The following is a 19,998-nucleotide window of genomic DNA, read 5'->3' on the forward strand; positions in this document are numbered from 1 at the left end:
TTGAATAAACATTTTATATGAGTCTTCAGAGTAGAAGACCCATTCCAAAATTGCTAAATAATCAAGGGGTAAAAAGAGGAGAGGAAATAAATACAACAACTATCACTAGAGAAAATGTGTTATGGAAACAAATAGGACTAAAGACCAATAATTCCCCTGTACCTGATAGGAGGTATCCTCGGATATTAAAGGAAGTTGCTATTGTAGTGGAAATAATCTTCCAAAAATCCTTAGAGAAGTTCCAGAGGATTGGAAAACTGCCAATATAACACCTTTATTTGAAAAGTAAGAGAGAACAGAAACTGAACTCAATTAGCTTAATGTCTGATATTGGGAAAACGTTCGAGTCTATTTTAAGTAATCTAATACCAGAGCAATTAGAAATACATAATATGATCAAGATGAATCAGCGTGGCTTCATGAGGGGAAAATCGTGCCTGGCAAATTTACTCAAATTCTTTGAGGAAATAATCAGGATAGATAAAGGGGAAGTAGTGGAGATGAAATATTTGGATTTTCAAAAAGCTTTTGATAAGTTGACTAATGTGTAGTCCTTAATAAGGTAAGAGCCTATACTGTTGAAGATGGTGTGTTTGCATAGATAAGAGATCAGAATCAAAAAGTGTGGTGCTGGAAAAGAACAGCTGGTCAGGCAGCATCCAAGGAGCAGGAGAGTCGACATTTCTATGAAGAGCTTATGCTCGAAACGTCAACTCTGCTGCTCCTCTGCTGCATCCGTAGTCCTCATTTTCTCCTAGACAGAGGATTGGCTAACTAATAGAAGACTGAGAATTGAGATCAGGAGAGTTTTCAGGATGGCAGTTGTACCTCGTGGTGTGCCACAAGGATCAGAGCTGGGTCCACAGTTATTTACAATATATGTAAATAACCTGGATAAAGAAAGTGAATGTATTATAACCAAGTTTGCAGGTGACACAAAAATAAGTGGGAAGGCAAGCGGTGAAGATAACACATGGACTCTGCAGAGGGACATAAATAGCCAAAACAATGGTTAAAATGTGATGAAAATGTGAGGCTGTGCACTTTGGCAGGAAGAATAGAGGAGTTAAAGATTATGTAAATGGAGAAAGACTGCAGAAAACCACAGAACAAAGGGATTTTGGATTCTTCATGCATGAATCACAAATGGCAACATCAAAATTCAACAGGTGATAGGGAAAGCAAATGGAAGCTGGCCTTTATTTTAAAGAGAATGGAGTATAAAAATAGGGAGGTTTTGCTAAAATAATGCAAGGCATTCGACAGACCACAGCTGGAATACTGAGACAAGTTTGGGCCTCTTATCTGATAAAAGATGTATTTGCATTCAAGGCAGTGCAGACAAGGCATGGAGGTACTGTCTCATGAGAGATTGAGTAGGTTGGGCCTGTATTCATTGGAATTTATAAGAATGAGAGGTGACCTTAAGGGACTTGAAAGAGTAGTTGCGGAAAGATTGCTTCCTTTTCTAGGAGAGTCTCGGACCAAAGGGCATAATCGTAGAGTAAGGGGTTGTACACTTAAAATAGAACAGGAGGAATTTCTTCTCAGAAGGTAGTGGACCTGGGAAATTCTTCATCGCAGAGGGCTGTCAGGGATATGTCATTAAGTATATCAATACTGAGACAGATTTTTAATAGGTAAGGATATCAAGTGTTTTGGGGAAAAGGCAGGAAAGTGAAGTTGAGTATTATCAGATCAGTCATTATCTCATTGAATGGTGGAGCAGACTCGATGGGCTCAATGGCGTACATACGCTGTCACATCTTATGTTCTTGCAAGAGGCTAGATGGTCCACCAGATAAATGCTGAGGAAACAGTGGGTCCAGCCTCAACAGGCAGCACAGTGGCTTAGTAGCTAGCACTGCTGTCAGACAGCACCAGGGACCCGGGTTCAGTTCCACCCTCAGACAACTGACCGTGTGGCGTTTGCACATTCTCCCCATGTCTGTGTGGGTTTTTTCTGGGTGCTGCAGTTTCCTCCCACAGTCCAAAGATATGCAGGTTAGCTGGATTGGGCATGGAAAATTGCCCCTTGGTCCAGGGAATGTATGGGCAACGTGGGTTAGCCATGAGAAATGCAGGGTTAGAGGGGAGGGGGTGGGTCTGAATGGGATGTTTTTGAAGAGTCTGTGTGTACCTGATGGGCTGAATGTCCAGCTTTCACACTGTTGAGATTCAAAGACTGGAGTGCAAATAGTTGAAAGATCTCTAACAAGTAGTCAAAGTCAGTGAATTTGTCTTCAAAAATCTATCCTTTCAAATGAATACAAATGAAAACAAAAATTTTCAATGCTGTTATCAAATCTCCTGTGTCTGCACGCAACATCAGTTGCCGCCCTCCCATGGCCAGTCATATTGCTGCTGGCAATGTGCTGAAACTCGTATTATCAGTAATATAATAGCTTCACTACTGTTTTATGGCATACACTGATGTGGGATCACATCTTGATTCTAAACCATTCTAACTTACTTCCTCAGTCATGACTTTGGTTGGTGCAATTAAATCTATATGGTTAATTTATAGGGTCATAGAGTCATACAGCAGGAAAACAGACCCTTCTATCCAACTTGTCTGTGCTGACCAGATATCCCAACCTGACCAAATTGGGATTTGACCCATATCCTTCGAAATCCTTCCTATTCATAAACCCATCCAGATGCCTTTTAAGTGTTGTAATTGTAGCCACCTCCACCATTTCCTTTGGTAACTCGTTCCATACACGCACCACCCTCTGCGTGATGAAGTTACTTACTTTCCAGTCCCCCTACAGATGAATGTTATGTGACTCTGTGCTCTCAACTGATACTGATATGTGGCTTTGGACTTTTCCCCAAGCAAACAGAAACCCTGCCCATCAAAAAGACTCCTTTTTTTTGTTTATGAGGGCAGCTCATCACCACATTCTCTAGAGCAATTAAGGATGGGTAGCAAATACTGGACCAGCCAGTGAAACCCAAATTTCCTGAATAAATTTAAAAAAGGTCCCCTCCAATTCATAGACTATTCTGACATGGAACTATATCGTTGTTCCTTCATTGTCAGTGAATCATAATCCTGGAACAACCTTCGGAACAGCACTCTGGGTGTCCCTTCACGCCTAGAACTGCAGCAGTTGAGGAAGGTAGCTCACTGACATCTTCTCCAGGGAAATTAAGGAAAGACAATAATTTCTAGCTAGATAGTGACACAAACATCCCGTGAACAAATATAAAATTAAAATCTGATCTCAGCCAGAATAATAGAATCTTTCACTGTCATGTGCCTGGCACTTTGGACTCTGTCAGACCTTTTCAACATGACAAAGCCATTTATTCTTCAATTTATGAGCATACATATATGTTTGGAATATTCCAAAAAGATACTTGGATTAGGATGCCAAATGTTTCCTTCTACATCCTGCAGGGATACCCTGCTCTTTTTAGATGAATTCTCTCAAAAAAATTATAATTTTATTTGCCTTGGCCTCATCTGACCAATCTCCAGCATCCTGTTTGGATTTTCTGAAACAGTTGTCATTGGGCAGACACTAAGAGGCTTGAAATACTTGTGACACTGATTATGTCATTGAACCATGAAAGTTAATTCATAAATAAAATGTTTAACTAGATTAGGTATCACCTAATTGTGATGGAAATTTTGACCAGTTTTTGAAAATTGGTTAACATATAATGCCATCAAAAAGAAATAATGCCATCAAAAAGAAACAATGCAATCTCATGGTAGTGAATGGACTCAGTCAATTTTGTCAGTCGGGAAAAGGCGGAAAATTGGGCATGAGGAATGTTGGATCAGCCGTGGTTCCATTGAATGGTGGAGCAGGCTTGAAGGACTGAATGGCCTAATTCTATTCCTATTTCTTACAGCCTTAATGTCTCTCATGCACTGTTATTGGCTTGTTTTGCAAGTAGGGGTGAGGAGAAATGTTAAGGATTAACATTAATCCCACTGTAAACACAATCAAATCCTCTTCATAGCATTCATCCCAATTTATCAGACCAAATGAAGGACAGTACCTTCATTTGAAGGCTGGCAGAAAATTGGTTGCAAATGAAGACAAAGGAACTACTGCTTTTCAGGCTTTAAAACTAGTCAACTTTTATAAGCAGGTAAAAGTGGCAATAGATCCTATAGGAATCTGAGAAACAGTAAGTGTATACAGCAAGGCTAATAATTATTCATATTTGTTGCATCCCATTCTACTGTTCCCAATGATATACATTACTGTCACTGCAAACATTTCCAATGTTTTTCTAAACAGTAACTGGTTCACAAGAGTGTTATTTATATCGTCCGTGAAATTTTAACACTCATCTGTCCTCATTTAATAATGAGCTGTTCTCTCCCATACTCCTTGACATAATTTTAAAGAAAGAAAACATCATTAAAGACAGATGGGGTCTCCAGCAGGGAAACTATTACCAGCTCAGACAATGCTAACAAAAAAAGGAGAAAGAAAATCATTTCAAACTGGGTGGAAACCAAGGAAATAGGAATGACAACTGTGTCACAGGTAAAAAATGCAGAATTGGTGTCTGAATAAACAAGACATCAGGTTGTGAATAGTAGTGAAAGCTCTAAAGCATTGGTAACACAATCAGTCTAATGGAAAGAAAAGTTGCTCTGTGAAGCCGAGGTCATGTGATTGTGCCAACAGTTACTGCAGAAAAGAAGCACAATTCCGATTCAATTACACAGGGCTCAAAATGGAAAAATAGACAAACCAAACACTTCATTTTCATTTCTGCCCAGATCCTATCAAACAGTGCATTTTTGTTTGTTCACAGTGATCCTGCTTTCTGCTGAATACAAATATTTTATGCATTAGTGGATCTCCTGTGGACTTGCGTACTTTGTAAGAGAGAAATATTTCTCTTCCCTATCTCTCATCTATATGTCACTGCTTCTTCTTCACTTGTGCTTCTCATATTTTAACTTTTCTTGTTTGTCCTCCTCATCTGTTGCCTTTTGTGTCAGTGCCTTTCTCTGTGTTTACCTTCACTTCCATAATTTTCTTTCATAGCTCATAGATGTCTCATTTTTAGTGGGTGGTGGCAAGGTGAAGAGGATTTTTTTATTGCTTATGGGGTGAGGACGTAGTGCTGCAATTCATTCAGTTGAGGTACATCTACAATTAGGGAGGGAGTTCCAGGCGTTTGACCTGATGACAGTGAAGGATAAGTGATCTATTTCTGAGTCAGGATGGTGAGTGGCTTGGAGGGAAACGTGCAGGTGGTGGTATTCCATTTATCTGCTTGCCTTGTCCCTCATGATGTCATGATTGTGGGTTTGGAAGATGCTGTCAAAGGAACCTTGGAGAATTTCTGCAATGCATCTTCTAGATGATACCCAGGGTTGCAGGTGGATGGGGTGCTTGGTACACAAACTGTCAGGAAAGTGATGGAGTGCTCAGCCTAAATCAGGGGAGAGACATTAGGTGCAATGGTGGGAGAAGGAAATGTTGGGAGTATCACGGAAGGGGTGGAAGTGGGGTCCTGCAATGATAAAGGTTTCAGGTTGGCAATGGGGTCAGTGGTGAGGGTTACAGAAAGGCAGTCACTTCTGGGGGCAGATGGAATCATGTTAGATTAGGGTTTGGGGAGTGGAGGTAGAGTGGAGACTGTCAGGAGTCCAATGCATGTAGGAGGTTTTCAGGGTGTGCCCAGTGTGTCCAGGACTCCAGGACTTTGACTAAGGGTGGAATCTTAAAGGGGCCAATTGATGTGAGTAGTTGCAGGATTGCTGGCTGAATCATGGTGAAATCAGGCAAGGCCTATTTTGATGTCAGGAACAACTTGCTTCATCATTTATGCATCTTCTCAGGTAAAGGCAAGTTTCTTTTTTAAAACAACAAATTCTCAAATAGTTAGGTAACTCCGAGTTGGGTATGTAACAAAAACGCAACCAAATGGTTAACAGGAACCTATGAAAATTGAAGGAATCTTATTAACCAAAAACGTTTTCCAGGGTGATGATGCATCGTAACCCCTGTAGTGCCCTCCAGTCTCTAAAGGCCTCTGACATGCGAGTAGACACCATTTGCTCTTTCTCAATGGATGCTTGAGTGTTGACTTAACTGCGGAAGAGGGGCAGGCAGTCAGACACTATGAACCCCTTGAAGGCGACTGCTAGACTCTATTAATGGCTGTCATGGGGCTAGTTTCTCACTAGGCAGTGGCAATTAACCAATTAAGAGGGATTACTATGCAGGGTGAAATGCACGAAAACCAGATGAGAAGGATATCAGTGGGACAGGATAAGTAGGCAATAAGGTGGGTTTGGGAAGATGTGATGAGAAATTTCACTGGACCTAATGGCAAGAAGTCCTTCAAAAAACTCAATGCAACTGATATTTAGCCAATAAAAAGTAAGATTCAGCCAAGGTTTTTAATTGCTTAACTTTACCTGAGTAACTGGAAACTGAAAATGGAAGCCTCTGAATTCTCTGGCTTTAATGTTCTCTTTTGAAGGATTCCAGACTCAGGGGAATTGGCCATCAGAGTCTTCAATTTACTGGGCAATTCTCCCATGACCATCTGGCCATCTGAATATCCCAGCCAGTGCTTTGAATATGCTCCCATTCAGATGAGGATCTAATGCCATCTAGTTGTGCTGTTCTGGAGAAGCTGAAACAAATGCCATGGCCTGTATTATTTAGTTCAGTTTGAATCCTAAATATCACCTGTCAACCTTCAAATCATACCTAATCTATATAATCCCATAACCAACCATAAATAATGTAGCAGCTTATATGTTATAACAAGACAATCATTATAATTAATGTACATTAGCCATCAGTGAACTTCATATGCTTGAATTGCTGTACAATTCACAGGAATTCCCTCCTTTTCCCTATCTCTTTTTCCTTTAAGATTTTCCTGAATATCCTTTGATCGCCTTTGAATACAGGAGAAAGAGAGGCACCTTATGGCATCATGTCTTTAGTCCCCTCAATGGGGGCATGAGCACGGACATAGCTGCAAAAGAGGGACAGGCAGTCAGACACTATGAATCCCTTGAAAGCCACTGCTACACTCTATTAATGGCCGTCACGGGTCATCCTATGAAGCAATGTACCATCAGCTACACAACAAGCAATATAGACGAGGAGAGCTTGCTATTCTCAGAACCATCCCATGGCGCTTTGAAGTAGACAGAAAAGAAGTTGAAGCCAAATGTCAGGTAGTTGTACCAAATGTTTTTTTTTCTCAATTTAACTTGAGTGTATAACTTCTGCATTATTAAAGAAATTTCCAGTACATACAAACATGCAATTAAGAAGCATATTTAGGCCACTCAGCCCCTTGAGCTTGCTCTGTCATTCAATACGATCATTACTCTATATTCCTACCTACCCACAATAACATTTGATCCCTTGCTTATCTAAGAGTCCACCAACTTCTGTCTTAAGTATATTCAGGGACTTTGCTTCTATTGCCTTTTAGGTAAAAGCACTCCAAAGGCTCTCAACTCACTGAGATTAAAAACATTCTTATCTCTGTCTTAAATGGGTGACCCCATACTTTTAAACAGTAACTCCTTATTCTAGATTTTTCCACAAACAATCGTCCTTTCCACATCCATCCTGTCAAGATCCTTCTGGATCGAACAAGTGTCAATTAAGGCAACTCTTACTCTTCCAAGCAGGCACAAGCTTTACCTCTCTGATCTCCTCTTAAAACAACCTACCTGTTCTAGTTATTAGTCTAGGAAACAATTCTAAACTGCTTCCAATACATATATGTCTTTCCTTAGATAAGGAGGTTATACTTGGTACTCCAATATGGTCTCAATGTAGATATTGGAACCTTTTATCACAGTGTTAATATTCTAACCAATAAAGCTATCTCAAAATCAGAATAAACTCGATGAAATATAATTTTTAAAATGCTGGAATTACTTGTATCATGTTTATTTAATAAATATCATAAAAAGCTTTACCGAATTATTATAAATTCTCAGATTTTTCATACTTTAGTAGGTGTTAGTTTCTCATCCCAAAAGAAATAAGAAATGTATGTCTTATTCATTGATGAAACAAATGTTTACAGCTTTGATTTATTGGCAATTTGTTTTTCAATTGATCCCTGTGTTGCAATTAATTTAAATGAACTGTAATTGTTTTTTAATAGTCCTTTAATTTTCCATAATGCATGTAAAACAGTTTCCAACTGTTCAGCGGATAATGGATGGTGTGGGGTCAGTAATAGCCATTACAGTTCTGGTTATTATTTCCTCTTTTCATGGGTGCTCAGCAAAATGAGATTGTCACACTCTCTCTGATAGGCGTAGCAGCAGACAGCTAAAAGCCTCTTCATGTAAGGATGTTATTTCATAGCGACACCCGCTCCGGATTATCTCTTTACTTCAAACTTATGCCGGCTTGCACATGAGATAAAAAAACACACACATACAAAATCACTGCAATTCGGGAGTGGAGCAGTTCTTGTCAAATGCAGTCCCTGTCTGTGGCTTTCACTTTGATTAAGTCTGTGGTGACTAAAATTCACTTAGGCCAAGAGGTAAATTTAATACCAGTTATGCACATGCTGTTCATATCACAACCATTTCACATGATGCCACTTAATTCCCTGAGAAGTGGAAAGGTAAATCAGTGGCTGGCCAGCTAAGGTGTCATAATGCATTAGGACCAGGGCTCGCTGTGGGGGATAATGGTTGTGATTGCTGTTGACTCATGTCTCTGCAAAGAGCTTCATGTAAAATAAGTGACATTTAAAAGGCATCAAGATGTGAAAGCAGAACGCAAGAGGGGAGGGAAAATCGCAGTTCTAATCTTGCCACCTGAAAATAAAGTCTCTGTCTTGCCCTGAGTGTCCTGAAATGATAACTCAATGTGCCACTGCTGACCCCTACTAAAGCTTTAAGATCTTAAATTTCAGAGTGAATTTATGTAAAAAAAAGCTCCTGGGATCTGCCTCCAGTGTCATGTTAACTCTTAAATCAAATTCAGAAATCTTTTTTATTTTTTTAAATCTGCTGCCCTTGGATATCAGTGCTTTCATCCTCCAAGGGCTTCAGGCCGGATCATATTAAACAGCATTGTACAAGCAATAAGGTAGTTAGTTTCCAAAGGCTGGATTTAACCTTATTTCCATAAAAGAATCCAGTTCCTCTTTACAGTGAGCATATGCTGCATACATTGTGCATCTAGTGTACTTTTGTTTGCAAAAACAAGCAGCAATGAGCAGTCTCATTCTTGGCCTGCTCACTGGGTTGTATGTGGGCTGTTTAGCTGAGGGATTGAGCTGCAGTTGATCCCCTGCCGCTTAGCTGATAGAGAGAGAGAAAAAATCTGAGGGGGCCAGCCTTGTTTGTTAATGCAGTTTTTAACCTCCTTAATGAACCACTTAGCCAAAGTTAGATGACAACCTAATCCATGTTTGCACAGGCAGGGGGTTTAGAAATGCTGAATAATGGCTTTGCGCAGAGGATTGTTAGAAAGGTCACTGCTGTGTGTTTTTTATAATATTATTATTCTCAAACCTTTGCTGATTGTTGTTACCCGGATTTCCATCTTTGCCTTGATTTTTTTTCTCTCTGCTCTATAAAAGTCTCCAGAGAACCCAGGTGACAGGGCTGTTATTTGAAAACTCACTAGGAAGAGAGTAAGCAATTTGAGCTTAGCTGAACGTAATCTTGGGTTGTCAAGAAGAAACCCATTCAGCCTATGCTAATCAATCAGTAAAATCAACCGACCAATCATCTCTTCAGCTTAGCATATATCCTGAGGTCTGATATATCTATTAACTGCCCATCATGCAGCTGGTCTCTGGTTGATGAGATTCTCTCAATCCGGCATTTGGAGGCAGATAACTGAGCTATCACAATCCTGGATAAACACTGAAGTAAAAAAAAAATCTGGTAAAGCCTGGAGAGCAAGACAATACAATATTATCCAAGTGCCCTACTGCTCACAATATCAGGCACAGGCTGTTTGTAGATTAAACTTGAATTTTTAAAATAAAAATGCAAAATTCATTTTTGTAGCTGTTGTTTGTACCAAAGCCACAAATGTCAAAGTGTACATTTTGGATAAGTATTTTGTTAATGTTGGAAACTATAATTTGATATTTATTATGAGGTAGTTATGTGACTGGTATGAAGAATATGTGCAACTTTGGGAGCTGTCACAATATTACAGTACTAATTGACGACACAATTGTTGGTTTCATTGGTTTTAGATTTGAACTCCGTAATCATTATACATATCCTCAACTCTGTTTTTGTGCCATTTTTGTCGTTGAACCTACTCCTTTTCTGGAATTTTTCTGTCCTCTTCTAAGCGCTAACTCTTGTTACTGTGTTGGCAGTCCTCCAGTATCTCAGTTAAGTCCGTATTCTTCATCTCTATTCTACACAGTGCATGTTGGCCAGCCACTCAATGGTGGTAAATGTCCTAGGCTACCCTGACTCAATTTGCCACTTTCCTCATTCCTGAAGAAGGGCTCATGCCCGAAACGTCAATTCTCCTGCTCCTTGGATGGTGCCTGACCTGCTGTGCTTTTCCAGCAACACATTTTCAGCCCTGTCATAATGTGGACTACTTTCAGCACAGTCTACCCATCCTCTTGTATTGTTAGCCCTTATTATCATTTACTCAGCTTTTCTACTGTTCTGGCTTACTATCTATAATCCCCTTGTCTGCCCACCCCTTTCATACCACTCTCTTTCTCTCTCTCCCCCTCTCTGGGCTATGTCTCTACCTATCCATTCACCCCCCCCATGCCGACTTAATCATAAATACCATTTTTTCCCAGCTGCTATCAGTTCTGAAAAAGGGTCACCAGACTCGAAACATTAACTCTGCTTTCTCTGCACAGACACTGCCAGACCTGCTGAGTTTCTGCAGCCATTTCTGGGTTTTTTTATTCAAGAGCCTTCAGATGTTTTGCTGTGTAGATTAATATTGTTTACTAATGTTAATCAATGCACAAAAATATCTGCATTGGTAATGATAATCATCAAGAAGAAATAATGATCTGTAACTCTGTATTTTTTCAATTCTTGAGGCTGGGAGTTTATACTCCACAAAAATGTATCTAAAACATTTTGGTCCAGCTTTTTCAACTCCGCAGAGCTTAAAAGTTCTACTGCCATTTCCACAGATCCCATTTTTGCCTCTCGGATAAAGAGGGTGGGCTGTGACTTTCACAAGGGAAACCCAAACTCAGTATGGACATTAAACAGACACTTTCTCCCCCTTTGCAGCAGGGTTCTTAACCCAGAGGTGTGGGAGTTCTTGAAGGGTACATAAGGTATATAGAATTGACATAACATGTAATTATTTAAATCCCCAGCCCTTTTAACAGAGCAGGCTGCCTATGTCAATAAAAGTAAAATAAATCTGTTCTGTCAGCTAAAATTGCAATTTGTTGAAATGAATCTGAAGAATATCAGTAGTAATAGTTTATGGAAAACAGCCAATAATTATTTATATAGGGGGCCCAAAGGGTTATTGTTTGCTTGACAGCTCCAAAGGGTACCTAAATAATTAGCTGTCTTTGATGTGGCATTATTAATCCAAATTTGTTTTAATGTGACATAAGTACTTGAGCAGTTTTAAACATTTTGGATCAGCTTTCACGAATGGAAGTTTTTAAAAACTATTTTAGCAGTTGAAATAAATAGATAGACCCCATGTTACCTGAGATCAGTCTCGAGCTAATGCTGACATGTTGAGCATAAAAGTAAAGGTTGGTTGATGCATTGACATCTGTTGGCATTAGACAAGCAATTGTGAGCAATTGGAGTTCATGTAGCTAAGTGTGAGGTGATTCACTTTGGTAAGAGTAATAAAAAGATGGGGTACTGGGCTAACGGTCGGATACTTGGTAGTGTGGATGAGCAGAGGGATCTTGGTGTCCATGTACACAAATCTTTGAAAGTTGCCACCCAGGTAAATAGTGCGGTGAAGAAGGCATATGGCGTACTGGCTTTTATTGGTAGAGGAATTGAGTTCCGGAGTACTGAGGTCATGTTGCAGTTGTATAAAACTCTGGTGCGGCCACATCTGGAGTATTGTGTGCAGTTTTGGTCGCCATACTATAGGAAGGATGTGGAGGCACTGGAACGGGTGCAGAGGAGGTTTACCAGGATGTTGCCTGGTATGGTAGAAAGATCGTATGAGGAAAGGCTGAGGCACTTGGGGTTGTTTTCATTGGAGAAAAGAAGGTTTAGGGGTGACTTGATAGAGGTGTATAAGATGATTAGGGGTTTAGATAGGATCGACAGTGAGAATCTTTTTCCTCGTATGGAGTCAGCTATTACAAGGGGGCATAGCTTTAAATTAAGGGGGGGGTAGGGATAGCACAGATGTTAGGGGTAGGTTCTTTACTCAGCGAGTCGTGAGTTCATGGAATGCCCTGCCAGTAGCAGTGGTGGACTCTCCCTCATTATGGGCATTTAAGCGGGCATTGGATAGGCATATGGAGGATAGTGGGCTAGTGTAGGTTAGGTGGGCTTGGATCGGCGCAACATCGAGGGCCGAAGGGCCTGTACTGCGTTGTATTCTTCTATGTTCTATGTTCTATGAGCTATAAGAAGCCATTGAGTTGGGTAGGTCTTTGGCTGATAAGGATGGTGTGAGGACCTTTTTGGAGGTAGTTGTGGGGCATGAGGAGTGTGTTAGAGGATGTGAGGTCATACAGTCAGAGAGTCATACAGCATAGAAGCAGACTCTTCAGTCCAACTTGTCCATACCAACCAGACATCCCAGTTCGACCTAGTCCCGTTAGCAAGCATTTGGCCCATATCCCACTAAATTCTTATTCATGTTCTCATCCAGATGCCTTTTAAATGTTGTCATTGTATCCATCCTCACCATTCCTCCTGGCAGCCCACTTACAAAGGCTCTTAGACAAAAAACAGAAATTGCTGTTCCATACACACATCATCCTCTGTGTGAAAAAGTTATCTCACAGGTCCTTTTTAAATCTTTTCCCTCTCACCTTAAACTTATGCCCTCTGGTTTTAGTCTCCCCCAATCTATGAAAAAGACCTTGGCTATTCACCATATCAATGCCCCTCATGATTTTATAAACCTCTATAAGGTCACCCCTCAGCCTCTGACACTCCAGAGAAAAAAGCCCAGCTTATTCAGCTTCTCCATATAACCCAAACTCTCCGGTCCCAGCAATATCCTTTTAAATATTTTCTGTACCTTCTCAAGTTTAACAATATCCTTCCTATAGAAGGGCAACCAGAATTGTATGCAGTATTCTAGAAGTGGCCTCACCAGTGTACTGTCCAGCTGCATCATGACACTCCAACTCTTGTATTCAACGTTCTGGCCAATAAAGGCAAGCATGCCAAAAGCCTTCTTCACCATCCTATTTACCTGCAATTCTGCTTTCAAGGAACTGTGCACCCTCACCCTAGGTCTCTTTGTTCAGCAACACTCCCCACGGTTCTACTATTAACTGTATAAGTCATGTTCTGGTTTACCTTAACAAAAAACAACATCTCACATTTATTTAAATTAAATTCTATCTGCTGCTCCTCCGCCTATTGCTCATCTGATCAAGGTCCTATTGTAGTCTGAGATAATCTTCTTTGTCCTACATCATCTATCGGCGTCATCTGCAAACTTACTAACCATACCTTCTACATTTGCATCAAAATCATTAATATAAATGACAAAAAACAGTGGACCCAGCACTGATTCTTGTGGCATACCACTGGTCACAGGTCTTCAGTCCAAAAATCAGTCCTCTACAAACACATTCTGTCTCCTACCTTTGAGCCAATTTTGTATCCAATTGGATAGCTCCCCTGGATCCCATTTAATCTACCTTTACTAATAGTTTACCATTCAGAACCTTATGAAGTCCATATAGACAACATCTACTGCTTTGTCACCTTGTCAAAAAATTCAACAAGTTAATGAGACGTGATTTCCTACACACAAAGCCATGTTGACGATCCCTAATTAGTCCTTGCCTTTTCAAATGCATGCAAATCCTGTCCCTCAGAATCCCCTCCAATAACGTACTCACCACTGACATTAGGGTCACCAGTCTATAGTTCCCTGGCTTTTCCTCACAGACTTTCTTAAATATGGCACCACATTAGCCAACATCCAATCTTCCAGGACCTCACCCATGGCTATTGATGATACAAATGTCTCACAAAGGGCCGAGCAATCTCTTCCCTAGCTTCTCACATTGTTCTTGGAAGCACCTGATCAGGTTCTGGGGATTTATCAACATTTATGCATTTTAAGACCTCCAGCACCATGTCTTCTGTAATATGAAGTCTTTTCAAGATGCCATTATTTATTTCCCATGTTCCCGAGCTTCCATGTCCTTCGCCACAGTAAATACGGATGCAAAATATTTGTTTAGTATTTCACCCATCTCCTATCGTCCAACACATTGATCTTTAAGGGGCCATATTCTCTGTCTAGTTAATCTGTTACCCTTAATGTACTTATAGTATCTCTTCAGATTCTCCTTAACTCTGTTTTTCAAAGCTATCTTTTTTCCCTCCTAATTTCTCTCTTCAGTATACTTCTACTGCCCTTCTACCCTTCTAAGGATTCACTTGATCCCAGCTGTTAATACCTGATATATGCCTCCTTTTTCTTGACAAGATCCTCAATTTTTCTAATGATTCAGCATCTCTACACCTACCAGCCTTGCCCTTCACACTAACAGGGACGTTTTGTCTTCGAACTCTCATTAGTTTATTGTTAAAAGCCTTCCACTTTCCAACCATCCTTATCTGCAAATAGCATCCCCCAATCAACTTTTGAAAGTTCCTCTCTAATACCTTACTCCAAATTAGAACTTTAACTTTTAGATTAGTCTATCCTTTTCCATAACTATTCTGATCTAATAAATTATGATTATTTGCTCGAAAGTGCTCCTCCACAAAGTCTTTATAGCTGTGTTCCATGTCAGGATCTAGGAAATGGCCTTGTATATACTTACTGATCCTTTGCAATGCACGTCAACAAGGGGAAAAAAGGCAGCAGCAATGTGGGCAGGAGGGAGTGGGGAGACGCAAGTATTCGACTCAGAATGTTAACTTGTGCCGGAGGACTAGAGGGCGGCTGATGTGCTTTTCTTTATGCAAGGCTGTAAGGCGAAGCCTGGGAACTATAGACCTGAGAGTCTGACACCAGTGGTGGTAAGTTGTTGGAGGGGATTCTGAGAGATAGGATTTACATGCATTTGGAGAGGCAAGGATGGTTAGGGATAGTCAGTTTGGCTTTGTGCGTTGACAATTATGTCTCACAAACTTGATTGAGTTTTATTCAGTAACCAAAAAAATTGATGGGAGCAGAGCAGTATATGTTGTCTACATAGACTTTAGTGAAGCTTTGACAAGGTACAATGTGGTAGACTAATTAGTAAATTTAGATCAGGTGGGATTCAGGATGAGCTTGCCAATTGAATACAAAATTGACTTAATGGTAGGAGACAGAGGGTGGTGGTGGAGGGTTGTTTTTCTGACTGGAGGCCTGTGACCAGTAGTTTCCCCCAGGGATCGGTGCTTGGTCCACTTTTGTTTGTAATTCATATAAACAATTTGGATGAGAATTTAGGAAGTATGATTGGTAAGTTTTCAGATGACACCAAAATTGATGGTAGAGTTGACAGTGAAGAAGATTATCTAAAGTTACAAGGGGATCTTGGTCAATTGGACCAATGGGCTGAGCAGTGGAATTACTATCTTATCACACTTTGGATCCCTCAAAACAGCCCACAGACTGTTTTGACAGGGGAATGTTCATGGGGTTTCATCACAAGAGTTAAAATTAATAATTCCCAGTTTAGTTGCAGTATTGCCATAAGTAATGAAGTGGAGCTTATGTTTTGGGTGTACTTCCTGAGTTCTGAATGTTCTGAATGCCCTTTGATCAGTTTACCATATATTTCACCATTCAATTTTATTTTATATTTCCATCAATCACATTTTGTCATTGTCACAGAAAAATTAAGCTTTGTTTTAAAAATAGAAATGGATGTATTGGTTAAGACGTTTTGGTTAGGGAGAGAATGAAGATGTAATTTTCAGAATGATGTTACTTGAAAACAGTGCATTGTAAAAGCTGGTTTTGTTTTACTTTAACTCTATGCAAATCTTGTCCTTAATCCTAGAGTACCAGTATGCTTGTGTAGATTGCAAGTTGATCATGTGGAGATGCTTCTTTATCCATTATTGGATCTGAAATAGAGGAAGCTTACGAATTATCTGACTTCTTAGTGTGCAAATCATCTAAAAAGCTAAGTTTAGATGGGTCACAATGACAAGCTAGTATTAAAATGGTGACTGCATTTAACAAATAAGCTTTTTTTTCCTAAAAATTGACTTTTCAGAGAACTATTTAGTCAGACTTGTTTAACATATCCCACATGTGAACTCCGAATGTAATTTATCACCTGTCTGGGCATTGATGCCAGTTACAAATAATGTGTGTTTTATACAGAGTGGCATTTACTTGCATGAGTATAGCAATGCAACAGACAAAACCATCTTTTGAGCTTTCTCCATAACCAAAGAAATAAAACTGAAGTTCATGGCCTCAACATAGAAAATAATAAACATTTAAAAATGCATTGTTTTAATCCAGTAGCAACAACTTTGTTATAGTAACAATATTATTAAGACCATGTGTCTAACTTAGCAAAATGTCCAAAGGATCTTCACAAATGTTTTCAAATTAAATCTGGTAGAGGTACGTAAGGTGATATTCAGATAGACAACTGAAAAATCAAAGAAATCAGAAGGCTTGTCATGCTGGCAGAGTTTACAGAAGTAGTGATGTGAAAAATTTTGGATGTTTTAAAACAGGATGAGAATTTTTAAATCGAGACTTGCTGCAGTGGTGGAAATGAGCATGCACAGATTGTGATTGGTGAATGGGAATCTGTACAGGTTAGAATGAGCTCTCGGTATGGAGTGCATTGATGTAGTCAAGTCTGAAGGTAAGAACAGCATTGATAAAATTTCAAGTGAGCTGAGGTGGGGGTTAAGTCAGATAATGTTATGAAGGTGAAAGTGTGTAGTCTGTGTAACGGGGCACGTATGTGGCCAGAAGTTAATCTCCAAGTTAAATACCATACAATGGTTGTGAGTCCAGTTATAGGGAGGTGATTGTAGTCACTGCGAATGAATTGATTTTGCTGGAACCTGAAAACAATCACATTAGTCTATCAATATCTTGGAGGAAGGAATTTCTTCAAGTCAGATGTTGGATGCCTATCAAGCAGGTTAATGATTGTGGAAGGATTGAGCATGGTAGTGGAGCAAGCTGGAGCTGAGTATTGTCAGACCAGCAGAACCTGATATGTGTTTGGATGATGTTACTGAGGGGCAGTGTGTAAATTAGAAGTAAGAGGGAGCTGAAGATTGTTGCTTGCAAGACACCAGAGGAAACAATGCAAGAGTGGGCAGAGAAACTATAATTACATAATAAATATCTTGTTGTTTTGGATAAAATGATAAATTAATCATCCATTTGCACGCTCGGAAAACTTTCAGATCCCATAGTGCTATTTGAAGAAGGGCACACAGCAGAACCCTCCCCAGTGTCCAAGACAACATTTACCCCTCCAACGTCATCATCAAAACATTACTGTTGCATGTGGATGTTTACTGTAATTTATTTATTCAGTGGTAATTGTGTTTCCTACCTATTGGAGTGACTATACTTCAGAAATATTTAATTGATTATAAAGTGCATCCTGCGGATATGTAAGATGCAGTAGGAAAGAATTCCTTACTTTCTTAAAAACAATGCTTACTGTGTGCATTTTCCGCGACTTGGGTTGCACTTCCCTCGAGTGCCTTCATCTCAAATAGAGTCTCAACTAATCAATTCTTAATGCTGTCTTTGGGTACAATGTTGTTGCTTTCAAAATATTTCAATAGGAATTGATCAGTTTGTAAACTGAATATGCTGTACACCCAAGTAAGCTCAGAAGATCCCAGTTCAGTTTCTGATCTATGCCAAGATCGTAAATATCAGATGCATATTAAGTACAGCTCAGCTTTGATGTTCCCCAAGGATAACTAACCTGTTGTAGTGCCTATACACTCAAGAATGGCCCCTTGAATAAGTTGTGGAAGATCTGCCCCTTGGTCAGCATCTTGACCACTGAGGGGGAACAAACGCAAAATAAATATACTACTGTTTGGCGTATATCTTTTGTTAACTAAGACTATGGTCTGCTGCTCTCAGATTCAAATCTTAATGTGTTACTGCATAACAGATACAATCTTTGATTAAGCCAATGCACTGCTATGGAAACTTTCAGAAACTGTGGTCAGTTTCATGGAGAAGAAAACCATCAAGATTAGATTATTTACTTGATCTGATTTGGAAAATTATGACATTCTGTTTGTTTTAAAATCCCACACTACACTGCAAATTCTACAATGAACAATATAACTATGACTAGATTATCTGTTTATTTGGTTTTGGTTGAGGGATTAGTATTGGTGAGGAACCATGGGGTTTTACATCCATTTAACAAGACAGATGTGACATTCGTTTAAAGTTCTGTCTGACAGGCCACAACACCTGACAATGCAGCACTCTGTCAGTTATGTTTGAGAGTGTTGTCTTCAGAATGAAGTCTTAATCCCAGATTTTTTGCTGAGATCCTTGGGTAGGACCGAAACCCCTCGTCTCCTGTCTCAAAGGTGGGAGTCTCCATGAATGATCTTATTTTATAAACTCCAAAGCCAAAATAATGGAAAACCATTTTATGTTATAGTTCAGCGTCAAATACCCGTCAAGTAAATTGAAGAAGTTGTTGATGTTGCAGTAAAATGTGCAAATCTATGTTAGTGAAGATGCTGTTGAATAACCAACTTGCAGTCTTCTGCAACTTCAGTGTGACCAAGTCCAATCTCCAAAATTGTGGAGATATTTTTAATGGTTTTTAACCTTTTGGAGCAATTGTGATCTGCACGTGATTACAATTGAGCATAGAGTTTATAACATTGAGTGGTTAAATAATAAATATTTTTTTTTAGAAAAAGATCTTGACTTACCCTGATGGAAACCCAAGGACAAACTTGATTGTGACATTTTGTTTTGGTAGTACATTTCTATATTAGGTAAATATTTCCAAATTCTGTTGAATTGTAAAGTATGCAATTAGACTAAATCTTGGATTATTTTTGTTGATTATCAAAGTTTGTTCCACTATATTAGTGACAGACATAAAATTACATAAATTATTAAAGAAATGTTACAGTTTGTTTTGTTGTGTTTGGACTGGTTTCCATATCAAAACTTTAAAATTGTTTATTGCTTCTGAAGGGAAACACAAAGATAGCATTTTTATTAGTGTTGTATGATTCAACTGATCATAGACAATTTATGATTAGTGGATCAGGTGATTTACTGCTGAATGTTTAATTGATTATTTATATTGTTTTGATATTATTAGTACTGTACTTTGATTTGGTAAGAAATAGTTGTGTTGGGCTTTTAGATCCTTTCATTCCACATTTTGTTAGGTGCAGGTACCACATTGAATGAGTGAATCTCTGGTAGTAGGCTGTTTTATCACACAAGTAGGGTTTTACATTAAACACCTGCCCGGATAATAATTTGTGATATTTGCAGACAAGCTTTCTCTTTGTTTCCTGTTCCTGATGCAATTTATATAATTACTATCAGAATTTTTCCTCTCATCTAAATTTAAAATTTGAATTGTTTTGCCAATTTAATTGCTGGTTGGGATTAGAAATATTCTTTGGAAACTGCTGGTATTGTGATTTTTTTTCCTTTAAACAAAGATAATTATTTCATGTTAATTTCATGTACCTAATAACATTTGCTCTTATTTTGTTCTAGGCATCTGGCCTTCAGAGGAGGTTTTGGCTTATTATTGTATAAAACATAACGATATATTTAGGTATGTGAAAATATTTCTCTACCAATTTGGTGGTTCTCCATTTATTTCATGTGAAATGATTGTAATTATACATCAACCAAGCTGGTTTAAGATAAATCA

The 19,998-nt window shown here is 39.1% G+C and overlaps 1 protein-coding gene across 2 annotated transcripts in view; it reads left to right on the forward strand.

The window, feature by feature from the left end:
* Window positions 1-19,998, forward strand: part of camkmt (calmodulin-lysine N-methyltransferase) — a 385,974-nt gene that overhangs the window by 259,873 nt on the left and 106,103 nt on the right. For both annotated transcript variants that reach the window (XM_043695647.2, XM_043695646.2), the window contains exon 4: window positions 19,839-19,899. In XM_043695647.2, coding sequence (XP_043551582.1) covers window positions 19,839-19,899 — 61 coding nt within the window. The remainder of the gene's footprint in view (window positions 1-19,838; window positions 19,900-19,998) is intronic.

Source organism: Chiloscyllium plagiosum, unplaced genomic scaffold (genome assembly GCF_037043375.1).
Source record: "Chiloscyllium plagiosum isolate Xiang-an unplaced genomic scaffold, Cpla_swu_hap1 HiC_scaffold_10, whole genome shotgun sequence".
Lineage (NCBI taxonomy): Eukaryota > Metazoa > Chordata > Chondrichthyes > Orectolobiformes > Hemiscylliidae > Chiloscyllium > Chiloscyllium plagiosum.